Genomic DNA, 21,613 nt, shown 5'->3' with positions numbered 1-21,613 from the left:
GGCATGTTAATAAACTTTTTTTTTTGCCACACAAAGAACTGTACTATGAAACATGTACCAATAAAACATGAAACAATATATTCATTAAATTTGCTAGTCTGCTAGATAACACAGGTACGTGACAGACAATATGCTAGTGTCTACTTCACATTCTAAGTAAAATCTTTTTTTTTTTTTTTTTTTTTTTTTTTTGAGACGGAGTTTCACTCTTGTTACCCAGGCTGGAGTGCAATGGCGCGATCTCGGCTCACTGCAACCTCCGCCTCCTGGGTTCAGGCGATTCTCCTGCCTCAGCCTCCTGAGTAGCTGGGATTACAGGCACGCGCCACCATGCCCAGCTAATTTTTTTGTATTTTTAGTAGAGACGGGGTTTCACCATGTTGACCAGGATGGTCTCGATCTGTTGACCTCATGATCCACCCGCCTCAGCCTCCCAAAGTGCTGGGATTACAGGCTTGAGCCACCGTGCCCGGCATAAGTAAAATCTTGATCTAGAACTGACTTTTAGATTTCCTAGAAGGCCTCTGGGAAATCTCAAAGGAATTTTTCTTTCACCTGCAAAAAGAGATATTAAAAAAAATTAAGTTTATTTGATACGTTAAATTGCATGGAAAGTATTGTCAAAAAAGAGATGCTTAACTTTCCCTATGTTATATTTGTACGGGGTAGATGCACGTATACCATATATATTTATATGTATATTATATGTTACTCTTGTGTGGGTAAATGTTATTTGTATAAATATTTCAGAAATTGTATAAACTTCCAAGAAAATTATCAGTATACTTGCTGTTGATGATGTGTCCTGGTATAATGTTATCAGTCATAATTTTGGTTATTGTTTAAAACACATATGCCACAGAAATTGACAAATTTCCTGGTCAAATGCACTCTCATCAGATCTTTAACTATGGCCATTTTAAGTTTCTTATCATCCACTGATAGTTTTAATTTTATTCTGATTCTTTTCTGACCATGTTTGCCATCAGAATATTTTTTCTTCAACAAACAGGGACTGTGTCAGGTCGTCTGGGGTACAGGCTTCTGATGGAGTTGCTTTAGTAATTGTTACTTTTTAAAAATTTTTATCAATTTTTTTTTTTTTGAGACAGAGTCTCACTCTGTCACCTAGGCTGAAGTGCAGTGGTACTATATTGGCTCACTGAAACCTCCACCTCCTGGGTTCAAGTGATTCTTGTGCCTCAGCCTCCTGTGTAGATGGGATTTACAGGCACACACCACCATGTCCAGCTAATTTTTGTATTTTTAGTAGAAACAGGGTTTCTCCATGTTGGCCAGGCTGGTCTTGAACTCCTGACCTGAAGTGATCTGCCTGCCTCAGCCTTCAGAGTGCTGGGATTACAGGCGTGAACTACTGCACACAGCCCTGCTTCAGTAATTTTTAAACCATACCATTGAACTTAATCCAGATTTCTAAATCTCTGGTGAAGAAGCGGATAGGTTCTTAAAACTGCTGACCCAAGATCAAGCAGAGCAAGAATTAATTACATGGGACTGAACGAACTGATGAAGGATGACTATTGTTTTTGTTTGGAATATTATTGCCAGCTTTAAGGAATCCCTTTTCCTTTTCTCTTAAGCTATCTGTGAACTCACACAACAGTTTAGTAGATTGTTCTTTTTTAAAACAAAAATGAAGCATTTATCTTTTTCTCCCTGCCTAACCCCTCCAGAATTCAGAAATTATTTTTTTAGGGGTGGGGAGGACAGAGGTTCGCTCTGTCACCCAGGCTGGGGTGCAATGGCGCGATCTCAGCACACTGCAATCTCCACCTCCCAGAGTCAAGTGATTCTCCTGCTTCAGCCTCCCAAGTAGCTGGGATTACAGGCACCTGCCATCATGCCTAATTTTTTTCCCCCCATATTTTTAGTAGAGACAGGGGTTTCACTATGCTGACCAGGATGGTCTTGAACTCCTGACCTCAGGTGATCTGCCTACCTCGGCCTCCCAAAGTGCTGGAATTACAGGCATGAGCCACCATGCCCAGCCCAAAATTCTTATTGAATGTTCTCATCTTCATGGAATATATGTATTTGCACAAGTTCACTAAGAATCTGTCCTCCTTGTAAAAGGACATGATAGGAAATACTGGCAATATAACCAAGGCTTTGACTGGAACATCACATTTGAAAATGATGCATCAGATATGACCAGACAGTCTTAAGGAATTGAAGTGGACTTGATGGAGCCAGTGCTTACAATACCTTCTAGGTAAAACCAGTCTTACAGTGTCCTTGGCATTACAGATGAGAAAAGAAGGTCACTTCCTGCCAGAGACTTAGCATATTTTGGGAACTTCAGGATGAGAAGATCCACCCAAATCTGTAGGTACTATAGGCAAAATCTGATGATTAGTTCTTGCTCTGGTTTCATAGCTTTCAAAAGCACAATCTGAGATTCCTTATGAAAAGTTCAGGCAAAGTGACTTAAAAAGGGCTATGTGATCAATTATCATTCTTGCTGCACTTACATAAGTAATTAAGACCAAAGGTAATGAGGCCAGACTTACTTTGTAAAGAAGAATAATCTTACTTTGATTATCTTTGATTGAAAAGAGGAGTGGTTGTGCAAAGAAATTCTATAGAAATCTCAACAGAAAAACATAGCACACTCTTGTGGGTTATCAGATTCCAGTCCTGTTCATTGGCTATAAGGTTTTGTTATCCACCTGTAAATTAGACTAGATCCTGCCAGCTTACACATTTTGTCAGTACCCACTTTTCCCTTTGCTGATCTTTAACCTGGAGGAGGAAGAGTAGTAACAGGGATGGGGAAGATGAGGGCAGGTGCGTGTGTGTGTGTGTGTGTGCGCGCAAGTGCGTGTGTATGTGCTACATGCATGTCTATGCAAGCATCCTCATGTGGGTGTAATGTGTGAGGAGTCACAGTGAGTGGAAGGACCACAGGGTGGGCTGAGTGGCTGATTGCTAGATGGGGAAGGGGTAAACACAGCAGTTTTTTTTTATTGTTTCAACACCAAACAGGGCTCTGACACCTTCCAGAAAAGCTGGCTCCAGCATACTGAGGCAGAGGTTGGCCTCAGCCCTAGTGCTAGTCAGCATGCCACTGCCAGGAGATAGTGAGTATGGCTGACCCAACATACAACCCTTCCCCATCTAGCAATGCAGGCCAAGACAAATCATCGGGGTAGTGGGTCAGCACAATAACCTTCGCCCCGTTGCTAGGCCAGTGAGGCAAGGACTGTCTGTCTTGTCAACAGACCAAGATTAAGCTTGTAGGATGGATGGGGTAACAGGGCAGAACTAAATGGCCCCTACATAGATCAAAACAATGAGCTTGGCCTCCTGCAAAGACCACATCAAAGAAAAGACCCACTGTTCACCCCTAAGAACAGGAAAATAATCATAATGGTGGCAGGCATTGTGCTAAGAACTTTGCATGCATTATTTCTTTTTACTCTTAACAATTCTGTGAAGTTAAGTATATTATTATTCTCTTTTTATAGAATGGCAGCTCAGAGCCAGGATCTGAACTCAGGTCATATTTACTGCCTGTAAAAGTTACTTTAAATCTTGGGAAACTGCATAACGTGGCTCAGAGTAGTTTTGGATTTCAAATGCTGCAGGAGAGGCTGGCACAGTGGCTCATACCTATAATCCCTGCACTTTGGGGGGCCAAGGTGGGCAGATCACCTGAGGTCAGGAGTTCATGACCAGCCTGGCCAACATGGCAAAACCTTGTCTCTACTAAAAATACAAAAATTAGCTGCATGTGGTGGCACACATATGTAACCCCAGCTACTTGGGAGGCTGAGGTAAGAGAATTGCTTGAACCCGGGAGGCGGAGATTGCAGTGAGCTGAGATTGTGCCACTTCACTCCAGCCTCGGAGACAGAGCGAGACTCCATTTCAGAAAAAAAAAAAAAAAAAAAAAAAAAAAAAAAAAAAAAAAAAAAAAAGCAGTAGGAGAAACCAACAAAGCAAGGCAGAAGGCACAGCCTGTTAAATAATAGGGGTAAAACAGACTAGGGCCTTGTCTGAGGCTGTGGATGCTGTTCTGGGGAATCTCAAAGCAGAGATTAAGCGGCCTTCTGTCTCACATAGTTAGCAGATTTACCTAGCAGTGAGTTCGAGGACAAATGCAAATTTGAAGTCCCTGATAGAGGCTTTATATCTCACTGATGAAGAGAAGAGGTGCGACAGCCTGGATTGTGCCATCTAAGGATGTGCCACGCTAGGACTTAAGCATGGTGGCATTTCTCAGTACACGTCTTTTGATCCTCTGCTAGAAATTCCTGGACAGATGCTTACAATGCAGACTCTCCAGCTCAGGGCCACTGAGTCAGAATCTAAACTCTACATCTGCATTTTTCACAGATCTCTCAGGATGCATGCTGCTGAAGTGGAAGAAGCAGTGACGATTGGTAACTGATTGGCATGGCCTTGCTGGTTAGCGGCCCCTGGTTGAGAATTGGTGCCCTCCTTCAGGTGTGTTGTCATTGGAGGATGGGAGCAGGAGGAGGTTTTTGACTGCTGGATTGTATCGGAAGCATGTTCACCACGTTGATCATTTCTTTTTTTCTTTTTTCTTTTTTCTTTTCTTTTTTTTTTTTTGAGGCGGAGTTTTGCTCGTTATCCAGGCTGGAGTGCAATGGCGCGATCTCGGCTCACTGCAACCTCCGCCTCCCGGGTTCAGGCAATTCTCCTGCCTCAGCCTCCTGAGTAGTGGGATTACAGGCATGTGCCACCATGCCCAGCTAATTTTTTGTATTTTTAGTAGAGACGGGGTTTCACCATGTTGACCAGGATGGTCTCGATCTGTTGACCTCGTGATCCACCCGCCTCGGCCTCCCAAAGTGCTGCGATTACAGGCTTGAGCCACCGCGCCCGGCCCACATTGATCATTTCTAATAGCTGCATAAAATGCCACCGGCAGACACAACATGACATACTTAACCACTCCTCTACTCTGGGACACTGAGGCCTTTTCCACATTAGAGCTGACATCAGGATGAACATCCTTAGACATACTGCCCTCGTATTTTGGATGACTGCCTTAGATGAGATTCTCAGAAGGATGAAAGTGGGTATGACCATGGGTCGGGTGCCTAACATGGCATGCTAAATTGCATTTTCCACTTGGGCTGACATCTGCACCGTTCAAGAGAGTCCATCTCACCCCAGTGCCACCAGCATTTCAGTCTCCTGACTCTAAGGATGAGGAAATGGAGGCTGGATTGCTGAAGCGACTTGTGACCTGCCCAGAGCTACACACCTAGTCAAGGTGAGAACTGAGACCAAGAACCCAGGCAGTTCTGGTTCATGAGCCAGGCATTTTGCCACTGCTGACTTCTTCAATCTCCAATCAGATGGGAGGGGAAAAAAATCAAGCCTGGAACACCGTTCCAGTCTCTCTTCCAATCTCCCTGACAGCTCTGACTTCAGCTGCACCTGGAGCTCACGTTTCTGTGCTTCCTGTGGTTTCTCTGCCTTGAAAACTGGGCCTCTCTTCTCTCTGCTTGAGCTCCACATCCTCCATGAGTCCTGCTCTGATCAGTCAGAGGAGGTCATTCCATACTTGCACTGTGGGTCAGATGCAGATATGTGGGTGGGGAAGCAGTGGGACAAAGGTAAGGTGACAGCCAAGGGGAGGGACACAGGCCAGCCAGCCCTGTCACAGGCAGGAGGATACCATAGGAGTGTGGGTGGGACCAGCTTGCAGTGGGCAAGGGGGTGAGTTGGCTTGCCAGACTTAGGGGTCCAAATATGGTGGGGAGGGCTTCAGTGCACACCCACCCCACCATGTGCTGTCCTGAGACACAGGGTATTTACATAGGAGAGCTGGGCTCTGGCTTCCACAGGGTCCTTCACAGGGTCTCTGGTGGGCTTCAGAGAACCCTTAAATCCCCAGCTAAACCACATGCAGAACTGTGCAAGTATGTGAGCATGTTCTTTTTCTGGGGACACAGTCCACTAATATTCATCAGATTTTCAAGAAAGTTTATGACCTCTAAAATGTTGGAAAAAAAAAAACCACCTCAGGTAAAAGGCAGGTTGTCAACTGGTAGAACTATAGTCAGTTTGTTGTATCAGTTATATGTTGTTTTACCCATGGTAGGAAAGAGGAAATAATTACAGGTGGCATTTCTCAAATGGATGATTGATAGAACAGATGACTGATACATGAATAGAACAAACAAATCTACATTTAACAAATAAGTACCATAAAGAATCATTATCCACGCCACCTACATTTCTTTTTTTTTTTTTTTTTTTTTTTTTTTTTGAGACGCAGTTTCGCTCTTGTTACCCAGGCTGGAGTGCAATGGCGCGATCTCGGCTCACCGCAACCTCCGCCTCCTGGGTTCAGGCAATTCTCCTGCCTCAGCCTCCTGAGTAGCTGGGATTACAGGCACACGCCACCATGCCCAGCTAATTTTTTTGTATTTTTAGTAGAGACGGGGTTTCACCATGTCGACCAGGATGGTCTCCAACTCTCAACCTCGTGATCCACCCGCCTCGGCCTCCCAAAGTGCTGGGATTACAGGCTTGAGCCACCGCGCCCGGCCTACATTTCTTATTTTCCACTGCATGAGAAGGAGACGGAGCTGGGAGGAGGCAGGAAGCCTGGTGCTGAGGTGTTCAGAGTCACTGCCCTCCACAGATGATCAGAGGCAAAGATAAAGTCTTAGTGTAGTGATGAAGTCAGTTAGTGGGAAAACGGGATTTGGTTTCACAACTTTTCCAGAGCTGTGTCTTGCATAAGATGGGACACATTTGAAAATAATCATGGTGAGCCCTTATTGAACACTTAGTGGGTGTCGGGCACTGTGCTAAGCGCTTTGCAAGTATTGTCTTGTTTACTTCTCGCCTGGTGGTTTGGGCAGTACTATAACTTCCATTTCACAAGGGAGGAAATGCAGGCCCAGGGATGTTAAGTCACTCTCCCCAAAGCAAACAGCTGCAAGGGGAACAATGGGTATCTGAAGCTAGGCAGGGTGGGTTCCCGGCTGGGGCTTCTGGTGCCTGGCCTTTGAGAGCAGTGATATCGTAATGTCAGAATCAACCCCAACTCTGTCTTCCACAAAAGGGCTGGACTCTGAATATCGAAACTCTCCTCTTCCCTTTGCCTTTAAAGGCATAGTGAAGCATATATACTTGAAATTACCCAGGCTGATTGTTCATTAGCTGTTACTGAGCATCTAATAATATAAGCCAGATAACATATAAAAGGCTTTATAGTCAGTTTCTTATTTCACCCTTACAACAAGATTTTAGGGTGAGGATCAGCATGCCCATTTTACAAATGGGGTACTGAGGTACAAGGAGGTTTAGAGAAACTGCGTAAGGTCAGCTAGCAGAGGGAGGGGAGCTAGATTGCACCTCAGCCTCTTTCTGCTTCTCTGTCCCTCCCTGGGTAATACAGGGCACAAAGGTACAAGGGGATGGCTTCCTTGTTGGGGCCTCATGATGATTAGGGCATGAGAAAAGACCCAGGGAGCTTGCCGCCATAATCCAAAGGAAAGAAGAGAAGGAAGGAAGAAAGGAAGAGAAGAAAACATGGATTTTGAAACAGGGGCTATATGTCAGGTAGTACCAAGATGTTGATGAATGATCCAAATCTATTGCTACAATTTCAAAAGTCTTACAAAAGAGGGGCACTGGCCACTGGCCATAGGACTGTGAATTGGTCCACCCTAAGCCACTCACTCCAGGATATACTCAGAGGGATGACCATGTCTTTCTGGAATTTGGCTCTGTTCTTTGAGGTCAAAGCTCCTTGCCTCATGAAATGTTCTTGAGAGGTTCAAGTAAATATGGGAGCACACACACTGAATGAAAATGGTGCTTCCCTCTGTCCTTCCCCTCTCAGGGTTTTGAATTTGGTTCTGGAAGCCCTAGGGCCCAAAAGGCATGAAGCACAGGAGGCCGTAGGAACAGCCAACTCCGAGGACAGGGTCAGGAAGTGACTAGTATACAGAGTGATGGCTGTGGCTCAGGGTCATGGTTGGGAAACTCTGAAAGGGAGGACTCTGAAAGCTGTGTCAAGCCCAAGGGCCAAAGCTGGATGCAGAGTCTGAGAGGCCTTTGGCAGCAGTAAGCAAGCAGGGGTTCCCAGTGTTCCCAGTAAGCAAGCAGGGGTTAGGGCAGGGCACAATACCAGGCATGCGGCCCTGTCGCCTGCGGTCCTGACAGGTAGGCACGACCAAGGGTCAGGGGTCCATCTGAATGGCCAGGAGGTCAGTCGAGAGGTAGGCGGAGTAGGAGGAAGCCGTCTGAGGATAGACCCCAGCTCTCACAAATGACCCGGGAGCCTTAGGGATACCCAAGCTGGATAGTGGGAGATCCTAGGGATATCTTCCGCTGCCAAAAGCCTCTCAGACTCTGCATCCAGCTTTGGCCTTTGGACTTTACATGGCTTTCAGAATCCTCCCTTTCAGAGTTTCCCAGCCATGACCCTGAGCCACAGCCATCGCCCTGTCCACTAGTCACTTCCTGATGCTGCCCTCGGAGTTGGCTGTTCCTTTGGCCTCCTGTGCAGGTAGGGGCAGAGCCCTGGGGCTGTTCTCTGGCCAGGACAAGGCCTGAGCTGTAACCAGGGAGAGCAGGGGAACCCCAGAGGCCTGTAGCCATTGATTGCATCCCAAAAGCCAGGCCAAGCCTACAGCTGCCTTTCTTTCATGGCAGTCTCCAAAATCTGCCCTGTTCAGTTCTTTAAGCGTTCCCTCTCCTGACTCAACAGTCCCTTTGGGTCTGGTGTTTCCTTTCATTTTAGAAAATAAAACTTTGGCCGGGCGCGGTGGCTCAAGCCTGTAATCCCAGCACTTTGGGAGGCCGAGGCGAGTGGATCACAGGGTCAAGAGATTGAGACCATCCTGGTCAACATGGTGAAACCCCGTCTCTACTAAAAATACAAAAAAGTAGCTGGGCATGGTGGCACATGCCTGTAATCCCAGCTACTCAGGAGGCTGAGGCAGGAGAATTGCCTGAACCCAGGAGGCGGAGGTTGCGGTGAGCCGAGATCGCACCATTGCATTCCAGCCTGGGTAACAGGAGCGAAACTCAGTCTCAAAAAAAAAAAAAAGAAAGAAAATAAAATAAAACTTTGTGCTTCTTAAGACTTGAAAGCAATATAGACACCTTGTGGAAAACTTGATGTGTCTAGGACTCTGTTATAAAGGCAGCTTTTTCACCGGGTGCTCTTTACTAGCCATTTCATAGTGAGCATCATCCCATAATGCACTTGCCCTTATCCTCCATCCTGACGTTTCCCACTGCCTCATTTCAAATCTTACCCGCAAGTGCCTCTGGCATCTGTGTCCTCTGATTAAATGAGTCACACTCTTGAGTTATATTGCCACTGCTAAATGCTCAAATCCTAGTCTCTTTATGGGAATTGTTTAAAAGATCTGAAAAAGTCAAGTCTGCATAATAGGAACCCAGAGAAACTCTGACCGGCAATGCCGATCCTCACCCAGTGCTGCCTCCTAGGGCCGCCAAACATGGGAAGAGCTGGTGCATAACTGAATTCTCATTAGTAGTCCCCTACCCGATATTCTCATTTGCCATCTGGTCCCATGTAGGCCTGGAATCTAGAGAACTCAATGTTAAAATTGTGCATAAAACAGGAGTAAACAGGCCCCATGCAATGCGGGCCCCAAGGGAATGTGTTAGTGCATGTATTCTCTCATCTCTTTTCTTCGTCCAAATTTATTTTTTCTCTCAGGTTCTTGGCTCTGTCCCAGATACAGGAGGTAGCCAAATAAATGGGGATTCCCTGTAACACTAATATTCTTTATATGTTATATAGGGTTTTATTTATTTGAAATGGAAACCATTTCCTTCTTAGTGCTGTAACATTTGTGTGGTGTGGTCATCTCGCCGCAGGAAGGGGATGTGCCTACATTCTATATTTCATTCCTCTGGAAGACTAAGAACTACCATTGGTTTAGTGCAAACCCATCTAGAGTTAGACTAGAAAAACCAGATTTTTACATCTTACTTTATCTCAGATTGGACGGTGTGACTCTAACCGGGTTGGAATAGAAGATATTCAGACTGTCAAAGTTGCTGGGGTCCTTACAGACCCTACAGACCCACACTCTCACTTGACCCCTATGGAAGGAGGGTGTGCCCAAGGTTACAAAAGAAGCTATTGGCTAATCTCCTTCACAAGAGACCTTATGACATGACTAATAACATCCTGTGTAGGAACGTGTGCATTTATAACCCACCTTGTTCCCAAAAGGATTTGAGCCAGCTTACGAATGTGCCGATAGTGCAAGGTAAACACACATAAAAAATAAGGAAGAAAAATGAGGCAAGGGAAAAGTAAGAGGGAAGACGGAGCCAGGATTCGGGTTGCATTCAAGATGAAGGCCAACGAGACCTGTGCACATAACACGCATGGCTACGGACTTCGTACTAAGATGCTGGCAGCCGAGAGGAGGGCCAAACACGCCAGCCCCCTGGGGCTCTGCCTTCTTGTTCTTTAGGTCTCATCGCTAACCCACAATACATCCCTTTTCTTTCCGGGCATCGATTTTCCAGTCTGTCAAATGGGCAAATCCTGCCTTGTAGGATCTTTGTGAGGATCTGGTTAGAGCTTGTCTGTGAAGGAAAGTAAAGCGGGACAGACACAAAACTTACCATCTCAGTTCCTCGGCTGTGCCTTCGCAATGTATGAAACACTACTCACTTTCCAGTGGCTGATGGAGCCACCAGATTTAAGCTGCTATCTTCCGTCAAAGTTAATTCTGTATACATTCTTAAGAACATCAAACACTGCCCAAACAATGGAAAGTCTCAGGACACTTCCTGTGCTCAAATTCCATCGATTTCCATCATTACACCTTTTTCTCTTTCTTTGTTTCAATTGGGAAAAATTAAGGTACTTAGCAAAGAACAGCAGGGAATGTCAAATTTAAGTAAAGTGTTAAGTCTCCCTTAGAATGTTTGTTTCCCCCCTCCCCACCAAGAGTGAGTGATGTTGGATAACAGAGAGAAGAGGCCCCCATTAGGGGAATCTCTGGCTGCAGATTGGCAGGCGCTGACCCTGCCTGGCACTCAGAGGCTTCTTCCAACCTTCAGTGTTAGGGGCAGAATAAGGCATCTTCTGAACACAGGCCAGAATTTTAGTTGAGAGTGAACCAGTGGTCCAGGGTTGGCAAGCTGCGATTCCAGAGGGCGGGAGGGAGTAGAACCACCAGCTCTGGCCAAGCAGAATTCTACAGGTGACCTTAGCCCAGCTGCCTCTACGTGGCTTTTGCCTATAACCTGTGGGTTCTCTCTGAGAAGAGTTTTTCAATAAATAAAAGCATTAACAGCAAGAAGAAACATATAAATAACACAGCAACGTAAATAGCATGGAAATAACAAAGAATAATATAGACAATAGGTTTCGTTTGGGACTGAACATGGGAAGGTTGCTATGGGGAAAGGGGTCCAGAAATCTCCTCGGGAACTCACTGGTCCTATAAGGCAATAAGAACTGCCAGAGCCCACTGACCATGGAGAGATGAGGAAACAGGGAGACGAACCAACCCCAGCTGGGAACACGGTCAGGAAAGAAGTGGTCCTCCTGTATGTGGAGCCCTTTGTGCTTCTCGAAGTGACCATTTGAAGGTTAATATTATTCTCCCCATTTTACAGATGAGGAAACAGAGACCCAGTTGGTTACATTACTTGTCAAAGTGGCAAGAACCTGGCAGTCCCAGCAGAAAGGCAGCACTTAACAGCAGAGACTCCAAAGCAGACTCTGCATCCTGGTTCCGCCATCTCACTGTGTGACGTGATGAGACTAAAACAGCTCATTTAGTTTTGGACTAAATGTTTTAGACTCTCTCTGCCTCAGTTTCCTCATCTGTAAAAGCTGAGTAGATTACCTGAGCCAATATCTGTAAAGTACCTAGAACAGCCACTGACATATATCGGGTGCCACATAAGCATGCTAAAATAAACACATCAACTTCTAGTGCCTGCCTCTGCAACTCCCAAACCAAAATAAGCCAATGGCAAAATGCCATGTGTGCGTCCCATCCTGCGGGAGAAATTCAAAGCCCACTCAGTATCAACTAAGGTGGTCATTTGGGGGTGGAAAGAGGGGATAGGGCTTGAGACAGGTGGGGAGCAGGCACTTGGCAGACATCCTAGATGCCCTGGGTACCGTCCCTTCCTACTCTCTCTTTGAGGATTTTGCCAGGAAGGAACACATAGGCTGGATAAATCTGTTCCAAGCAGGAACAAAACGGTATCTGGCCTGGACAAACTGACAAGTTAAATATGCCCAGGTTACCACCAGGAGCAAACACTGGCTCCCAGCCCTACTTCTCTTTTTTCTCTTTGCTTTTGGTGGATTTGTTTTGGTGGCTGCCAAAGGTGCCCATCAGGAACGATGGGTGGTTCGCTTTTGGGCAGGGCTGTGAAGATGTCAGGCAAACAAGTTACCTTTCTCATGACTTCGGCCCCTGCAGGCTACGGGATGACCATGGGTCACAATGGTGCTTCCCAAAGCTACGGGCACATATACACAGGAGCTGGGGCTGGGAGACAGGAGTCCAGCTTCTAGCCCAGCCCTGCCTCTATGGGGCTGTGTGTTCTCGGGCAAATACTTCTCCCTCCCTGGTCCTTACTGTTCTCCTCAGCAAAATGAGGGGCTTGGAGGGGTAGGGTGGGAATGATAAACTTGAAAGACCTTTTCGGCTCACATCTGTGAGTCTGGAGGAAGCATTCTGGGGCCAGAGCTGCAGAATTCTGAATGGCTGTTGGGTGCACCTACCTTCTCCTAGCTCCTAGGCCCTTGTCTGCAAAACTCAGTTTTGATTATGATTTGGCAGTGCAGTAGAGTGTCCTATGTCCCTGGCCCAGCCCTGGTGGAAACAGAAGATAGACTCCAAAAGAAGAGGATGGCAAATGGGGCTGTCAGGCATGGCCTTCTCCACCTCACCGCCCTGTCCATCCACCTCGAGGTTTTGAAGGCACCTGGTTTTGCTGATAACCTGGGGTGGTCATAAAGCTGCTGGGGGAAGGGACAGGCTCCACTGGGGCATGGCATGAAGCTGATAGCAAGTTCCTGGGCCTCCCTACACACAGTGAGCTCCCCAGAAGAGGGCAGGGGTTGGGGAGATACAGCGTAGGGGAAGGGATGAAGGCCTGGCCAACTGCTCCACTTCCATCTTTCTTAGCCGGGGTAGGGAATGCCGAGAGGGGTAGGGAATGCCGAGAGAGTCAAGCCCACTCCTGGCCTCAAGGGGCACAGCCATATTCTGTGTTTTCCTTTTCCAAAGAGATCAGAAGCTTTTGGAAGAGCAGGGGTCACGGCTTATCTTTTTTCTTTTTCCTTTTCTATTCCTATGCTATTTTTCTATTTCTACTCTATTGCTTTTCTGTTTTTTTTCCTAGTCTATTTTATGCACATAAAACACCTGCACACGTGGTGGCTAAGCGTGCGCTGGTGTGAATCCCAGTGGTCTTCCACTTATCTGACCTCCGTTTCCTTGTCTTTAAAATGGGAAGAATGATAATTCCTACCTCATAGGGATCTTATGAGGACTCAATAAAGCAATACTTACAGGATATTTAGCACAGGGCCTGGCACCTGGAAGGTGGCCAATGAAAAGGCTTACCAAGATGAATGGAGCTGACTTGCTTCTGCCCAAAATTCATCATCACAAGAAAGTCACACGCATATTCCTTTCTTGCTACTACACATCACGTCTGCATCAATTTATTCATCAGCCCTGTGTCCACAGATGGTGCAAAGATCAATTTACCAAACCAAGGTCAACTCTCCTAAGTTTCAAGTCAGTGAGGTTCCTGAACTTCTACTATACGCAAAATATTATTTTAATCATTCATTTCAGCCTCTTTCTTCTCCAAATACTTTATTAAAATTGGTAATAGAAGCCTGAATGACCTGGATTCCTCCTTTCCCTATTTACCAAAGAGCTGCCCCCTTCCCACATGCCATAGCAGTGTTCACAGACAGCCAATGCCCAGCAGGCAGGACCCCAGAGGCATGAACATTAGATTCACAGAGCTCTGGGCAGCCCAGAGCCCAGGGGCCTCCCACCCCCAGAGATGCTGGATCCGTGGGGCTGTGGTCTCTTCACACAATGCCTGGCAGGGTTGCAGGATGACAAGAACCCCTGCAGGAACAGACATGCCTTGGTCTTTTGCAACCTGTTCAGATATTGGTTGAGGGTAATGAATGGAAAAGAGTCACAGCATTAATCGCTCTTATCTGGAGTTGCCAGTTTGGCTCATGCTTGGACCCACTGCCAGACCCACAGTCTCCTCCCACACAATGACTGGGTTTGAAGTGACCAAAGATGATGCCAGGCTCCAATGGGGCTCACTGTTGGCCAACTACCCTGGAGAAACATTTCGCTAGCACACTCAGTGGGAAGGAGCTAGAATCCCAAGCACCATGGAAGCCTCACTTCTTCCAAAAGATGTATTAATCCAGCCCTCTTGATGAGGGCATGTCCATTCATTTCTCCAGTATTTACTGAGCAACTACTCTGTGCCACACAGGTGCTATGCTAGGTCCCTAACATGGAGCTACTCTAAACTTAAAGCACAGGGTAACAGCAGGCACACTGGGATGAGGAGCTAGGAGGCTGGTCAGAGTTGTGGCTCTGCCTTTAACAAGTAGCGTGACCTTGGGCAGGTCGTCATCTCTGGGTCTCAAGGACCTCCTCTATCAAACCCAGGACTGGGCTGAGGATGCCTATGGTCCAGCTATTAAAGATCCCGGTTATTTAATCTATTAAATAACATCCCTGGTGGGGATGTTATAAATAGTGGCAATCTTGGTCAAAGAGCTCCAAGCTTGCAGAAAACATAAGCTTAGCAACCTAACAATCTCCCCTTTGGCTCCTGTTTGCTACCTGAACATGTAAAAACTCACAGCCTCAGGATTAGTGAGAAGCTGAACTGGCTGCATGGAGAGTCACCTGGAAGGGTAGTGGCACTCTGAGGGGGGCCAGGTGGCCTTCTTCACGTGATATGAGGGATCCTTGAAAGGCCTCCACTGCCCCAAATATTACCCCCCACCCCCACTCCCCATAAGCTGGGGTCCTGCATCTGGAATTCTACCATTTGAAACAAAAGGGTTTTTTTTTTCTCCCCCCAACACCCCCGCGGGAGGTTGGGGTAGGGGGGCTTTGATTGCAGACACCTTCAAGCAAAATGCACACAGCCATGAGAAGGGTGTGGTTTCCACCCTTTTAAGGTTGTCTGGATCTTCCCTGCCTGCCAGCAGGGGTCTGGCAGCCTGTGGGCTCTGGGTCCCAGAGGCTGGAGGAGGGTGGGACCCAGAAGGGACTCTAAAGGGAGCTAGGGGGAGGAGGGTCTCCTGGGCTGACTCAAGATCTCCTTCACCAAGTCCTAGAGGGCTTGGGGGACTGGGGCGGGGAAAGACAAAGAGAGCACGTGCAAGATTTGAGTTCTCCAGGAGGTTGGGAGTGGGAGAGACCAGGGGAAGAGCCGGTGCCTCCCTTTGGCTAACTGATCCCTTGGAAGAGCCAGCTCAGCCAGCGGAGGAAGGGAGGGCAGGTCAGGAGACAGGGTGGGGCCGGGATGAGAGGAAACTGTAAAACCAACGGGGCGGATTCACGAAAAATTCCCGAGCGTGGTGAGGGTAGAGGGTGCTGGGCAGTACCCCAGTTCGCCAAGCCCATGTTTCTTCAGTTGCCCGGCCTGTTTAGACTGGTTCGCCCACCTTTCCCTCCCTGCCAGCCTGGCTCTACTGATCTCTGAGAAAGCAGAATCCGAGACGTGAAACGACCACAGCGGCTCTGCCCGGCCACAAGCGCCCAGCACTCCCGGCCGGCCCGCAGCCCCCTTCCCGGGCGCCCTGCCCTCGCCCCGCCCACCCCTGGCGCCCCGCCCCTCGCCCCGCCCGCTCCCTCCCTTCGGTGCCCCCGTGGCCTCTATCTCCTCCCGCGGAGCCCTCGCCCTCCTCCCGGGCGCCCCGGCCTGCACCCCTCCCTCCGCGCGCCCTTCCTGGCGGCCGCAGCCTGTTTCCCGGGCCTCTCCTCCGCATTCTCACACCGCTCCAGCCTGACATCCCCACCCACTCGCCTCCCCGGGAGGCCGCGGCCCGGCTCGGCGCGCCGCCTCTACCCGCTGTTACCCGGTTACCGCCAGAGAGGCCGGCGCCTGCTCTAGCAGGCGGGACACACTGACCCCGCAGGGGGCGAGGCGGGGCGGAGAGGGGTGAACGCAGAGGCGGCCCCCTGCCGCCGCCGGCCGCCCACCCATCCCCAGGCAGGGCTTCGTGCCACGCGCGGCTGCAGCTATCAGCTGGGTGGAGGGCAGTGCCAGCTGCAGGCGTCCCCGAGACGCAAACACCACCCCAGGCCCCAGCCTCCTTTCCTGGCAGCCTTCTACCTTCTACGGGGAAAAAAAAAACCCCGGGGAGGTAAACGAGGAATCCAGCAACAAGAGGGAGGCAGGGGTTCCACCTCAGAGGCAGGGCCGCACTGAAGCCCAGCTCACTACCTGCTGGATGACCCTGGGCAAATGACTTCTCTAGGCCTCAGTTGTTGCATCTGTAAAATTGAGGTAATAATAGTATTCACCTCACTGAGTGTTTCATGTTGGTGCCTGGCACATAATAGGGACTTCATAGACAGTAGTTATTATTATTACCTCTTCCCCGATATCTGGGGTTTGGCAGAGGGCTGTCTAGGCTGCTCGGTCCTGAGGGTCTGTTAAGCACCTCCTATGCGCAAGGGAGTTCACTTGGTGTGGTGCGAGAGTCTCCGGGTTAGATGTGGGGTTGAATCCTGGCCCTTTCACCTCATAGCTGGGTGTGACCTTGTAAAAGGTCTGTCTCCTCTGCCAGCTGAAGCTCCCCCACAGTAGGAACCATCGTGCCCATCTTCCAGGGCCAATGCTGGATTGAATGAGAATGTACAGTGTCCAAGGCAGTTCTCAGCACACAATAGTGCCTCTCAGTAAGCAAGAGATGCAAGATGGAGAGGACAGGCTGAGTTTCTGCTACAGAAGAGCTTGAGGAGATGAGACCTATGGGATAAAAATGCCACTGGGGATGAACGTTCAGTGCTGAACATGAAGTCGGTGGGAAGGGCTGACGGTCTAGGAGACTGAAAATGCTAAGAGTGGGATCTCAGGCACCAGCGGGGGATGTTTCCTGATGGGGCCCGTGGGTCCTCAGTGAAGCTGCAGCCACCGGGCCTGAGAAGGGATGTAGGGGTGCTGGAATGACTGATGTCTCCATCTGCTTCATTGGAGAGGCCCCAAAGATGGCTTGGCCATCTCCCTCCCATCCTGACAGGAGAAAGGAATGAAAAGGACAGTTGGAAAATCAGCCCTGAGAAAAATCTCCTCCCTTTATAATGGCTGTGAATGTGCACGGTCCTGGAGCGTGGCTGCGTGACTCTGAAGCTGCGTTCCCTCATGTGTAAAATAATGGCCTGGCCAGATGCCTTCTAGGCCCCTGAGCTCCTCCCTTTTTGAAAGCAATGCTTGTTCTGATCCATAGGAATGTTGGGAGAAGCCACACATGCAGGGCCCATCATCAATCCCATCACCCATTCCCCGAACAGGCTGGGTGCCCTCTTGAATGAAATGGAAATGGAGTGAGGCTTAACAGTGGGACAGGCTCCCCCAAGCAGCTGGGGAAGACCAGCTGCCCCACTGAATGTGTGTGACCCTGAGAGCTGGAATCAGCCCATCCAGCAGATGTCCAGCCCTCTTACTTACAAAGAAACAAGGCCCAGAGAAGTGAAAGGACTTGCCCAAGTTCATGTGTCTCTTGAGAGGCAGAGATGCCTTTCAATCCACTGCACCATATTGCTTCAATTAATTTCATTAACAGTGACAAAAAACCAGTCAGCTGGTGACTAAGGCCAACTAAAGTCTCTTTGAGTCCACTTCATGAAAGCTAAATGGAAATCCCTTAGCTTCACTACCAGATAAGAAAGTTCTTTGGGAAGTGAGAAGTACGCTCCAAGCAGCCCAAGACCCGCCATAAACACTGTCTGAAGCTGGAGGGATTAACTAGGTGGGCAGTTGGCAGCCACTCCTGCCAGGTTAGAGGGGATTTGCCTTTGTGATCAGCACTGCAGGCTCCATGAAGACAGTCCAAGGACACTGGGCTCTGAGCACTAATATGCATTTTTATTCTACAATAATTTTCATACTGAGTTCAAGAGGCACCAGCTCCAAGTACATAAAACCAAATCAAATTAAATTAATTGATTTTATTGAAACCTGCTGCAGTTGTATTCAAGCCCACAGCCAGGGGCATGACCCTTGTGAAATACCAAAGGGGCTTTTGAAATAATTAAATTAATCACACCCTGGGTTATGCACAAGGGCTTGCTCCTGGACTCACAGGCAGGCACGTTCCCGGTCCCAGCACAGAGCAGGAGAGGAGCATGTGGCCGCAACACAATCACGCAATGTGGTGCTGCGTAGGGGAGTTGAAGACTCAGACTTCTCATTCCAGGGTAAGCCTTTGTTCATGCTCTTTTGGCAAACATGCGCATACACACACTCACGCTCACCCATACGCAGTCACAACACCACTCACACTCACACATGCACATGTACATACCTATACGTATTCATCTGTTAGAATTCCTTTCTCTCTCCCTGCCTACCCGTGGTTCAGATCAAGTGCCCTCCTCCTCCTCCTGTTGATCCTCCTTCTTTAACCCACCAGGACCCCTCCAGCTCGTGGAAGATGCCACTTTCTTGTTGGCTGTTGTTTCATAAGCACCTTTTTGCATCTCTAAGTAAAGGCTAGTAAGCCCCTTGAATACAGAGAATGGGCCTCCTCGCCTTCTCTGGATCTCTCAGAAAACTCAGCATAACCTAGAGTGTGAAGAATTTTTAAGTGCTGTGCACTTGGAAGGAGCTCCAGACATTTATTAAGCACCAACTGTGTGCTAGATACTGTTCGGGTGACTTTAGACATATTAACTCATTTAGTCCACCCCACAGGCCCCCACCCCCCATATCCAACCAAGTTGGGATTGCTGTTGTTCTTATTTTACAAATGAAAATAGAAAGACATAGAAAGGTCAAGTAGCTTGCCTCGGTTACCCAGCTGGCAAAGGGAGCAAGGGTAGATTACTTCTTAGAAAATCTTAAAGCAAAAAAATTCTATACATTCTGTTGCTGATCAAGAGGTGGATCACCTTCTGCTTGAACACATTCCCACCAACAAGTATGGGTACAAAATCCCAGCATTACAGGTGGAAGGGACACTCACCAACCCTTCATTTTACAGAGGAGGAAGTCTGCAGTCCAGGAGGGGAGGGTTCTTGTCCAAGGTCACAGAGCAATTTAGAGGAGAGCTCCTGGCCTCCTGTGGCCCACAGCTCAGAGAAGCTCTGCCTGGGAGAAATGTTACTGATTATTCCAGTTCCTCGCGCATCCAGATGTAAGAAAACACTCTGACATAGCCCGTCCTTCAGAGACGATGAGTGTCCAGTGATGAACAAGAATTGCCCTGCAGAGCTGCCCATACTCTGTATCGCCCTCCTCTATATTCACAGAGCAAACTTGGGCAGAGTGAGAGGACCTGGCCTTGTTAGGGATCAGACCCCCAAACTGTGGCCTCATCAGCACCTGGTCTAGTCCTTGTCTTAAACTGCTGGGACACCTTCAAAGACAAAGGTTGTCACTCTGTCCCTGTTGTGCTATGAGCTTTCAAAAGCCCCTGACCCTCACTGCCCGGCCCCCCAATCTCTGCTCCTTCCACACCTCTCCCACTACCAAATGCTATGCCCTCAAGGTTAACTTCAAAATAGAGACTTGGACTCCAGCCAACAAGAATCTCCTCCCTGGCTCTGAGAACTTGAGCTGCTTAATAGGAATGGGGAACTTGAACATTGTAACCATGACAGCCCCTCTTTGCAGGGTTTGCACAGCTCTGTCACAAGCACACATATTCTCTGCCACATAAGCCTCATTTTCTGGATGAGAAAATTCAGGTAAAGGGTGGTAAGAGGCCCGGAGACCAAGCTAGTAGGGCCTGGATTCAAAGCTGGATCTTTCTTTCCTTCTTTTTAAAACGACCAACTATTCTTATTAATAGTATAGCATACTGGCCGGGTGCCGTGGCTCACGCCTGTAATCCCAGCACTCTGGGAGGCCGAGATGGGCATATCACTTGAGGCCAGGAGTTCGAGACCAGCCTGGCCAATATGGTGAAATCCGTCTCTACTAAAAATATGAAAATTAGCTGGGCTTGGTGGCGCACACCTGTAATCCCAGCTACTGAGGAGGTTGAGGCTGGAGAATCACTTGAACCCGAGAGATGGAGGTTGCAGTGAGCCCAGATCACGCCACTGCACTCCAGCCTGGGCAACAGGGCCAGACTCTGTCTCAAAATAATAAAAATAAAAAACTGAGTATGGCGTGCCTGTCTGGCACACTGCACACTGCATAATACATTTGTCCCAGATTTTTTGACTGAACGCTTTGATTGCATCCTTATAGGAGAATACTTTTTAAAATTGTGGTAAATGTTTATACTTGTATAACATAAATGTTGCTATTTTAACCATTTAAAGGCAAAATTCAATGGCATTAAGTACATTCACAGTGTTGTACAACTATCAGCACTATTTCCAAAACTTTCATTAACCCAAACAAAAATTTAACTGTTAAGCAATAACTTTCCAACATTCCCCTCCTCTGAATCTTGGTAACTGCTAATCTACTTTTCATCTCTGAGAATTTGCTGCTTCTATTTATTTATTTGTTTATTTTTGAAGAAATAAGAACCCTGGATAGGAGGAACCTGCCAATCATGGATGCTTCATAGAAGAGGCAGCGCACAATGTCTTGCTGCCCTTTGTGTCTGCAGAGCCCATTCTCTTCACCAGGAAGCTGGACTCCTCAGCTTCTCAGACCCTTGGTTTCTCCCCACCTCCCTCCTAGGGATGCCATGGGGGTGGGAGTTCCGACATGAGTAATGTCATCACAGGGAGGGCCAGTCCTGCGGATGCTCAGGGTCCCGGTCACGTGCAGGTAGAAGCACTGGCCTAGTCCTGAGCATTACCAACAGGATCAATGAAGAAGCATTTTAGGGGAAAAGCAAAAGGAGTTTCCAGCAGGGAAGTGGGTCAGGGAGTGACCCCCAAAGCATCCAGGGCCCGGGCACCGCACTGCCACGGGCAGCCAGGGGTGAGCCATGGATGGACCATATTGGGCACATTTGGTGATGGTTTTGCTGAAGTGGGCCTGGAAGCTGTTGTCCACACTAGAACATGGCTCTGGTACCTATTGGGCACCTCCTGAGCCAGAAGGTGGATCAGTTGTGATGTCCTTACTGGATGGGAGGGAAGCTCTTGAGGCTGTTTCCCCCATCGCAGCCCCAAGCCCCAGGAAAAGGCCTCTTCCTCTTCCTCTGACCTCAATCTCAGCTGAAAGCACACAGTAGAGCCTGCTCAGCCCTGCCCCACTCTGGTCCTCAGAATCTCGTGCCACCCTTATGCCCGAGCCGTCTGTGCTGGTTCTCTGCACAATGGCCATCTGGAGGTAGTCCTGTGTCTGGTCCTTCCTTGGCCGGAGGCAACATCCAAACCCTCCCTGTACCCTTCCAGGCCTCCCACCCACTCCTGAATCTCCACTTTGAAAGCTTTCC

The 21,613-nt window shown here is 48.3% G+C and overlaps 1 protein-coding gene across 4 annotated transcripts in view; it reads right to left on the bottom strand.

Annotated features, from left to right (window-relative positions):
- Window positions 1-21,613, bottom strand: part of ZBTB7C (zinc finger and BTB domain containing 7C) — a 380,371-nt gene that overhangs the window by 114,841 nt on the left and 243,917 nt on the right. For 2 of the 4 annotated variants that reach the window (XM_074383493.1, XM_074383494.1), the window contains one exon: window positions 19,232-19,356. The exons of the other annotated variants lie outside the window; for them this stretch is intronic. In XM_074383493.1, the coding sequence (XP_074239594.1) occupies window positions 19,232-19,242 (11 nt within the window). In that variant the 5' untranslated portion in view covers window positions 19,243-19,356. The remainder of the gene's footprint in view (window positions 1-19,231; window positions 19,357-21,613) is intronic. 4 annotated transcript variants of the gene reach the window in all.

This window comes from Saimiri boliviensis, chromosome 13, assembly GCF_048565385.1.
Source record: "Saimiri boliviensis isolate mSaiBol1 chromosome 13, mSaiBol1.pri, whole genome shotgun sequence".
In the NCBI taxonomy this organism is placed as follows: Eukaryota; Metazoa; Chordata; class Mammalia; order Primates; family Cebidae; genus Saimiri; species Saimiri boliviensis.
Note: the sequence above shows the minus strand (reverse complement) of the source record. Positions and strands in the feature narration are given on the sequence as shown.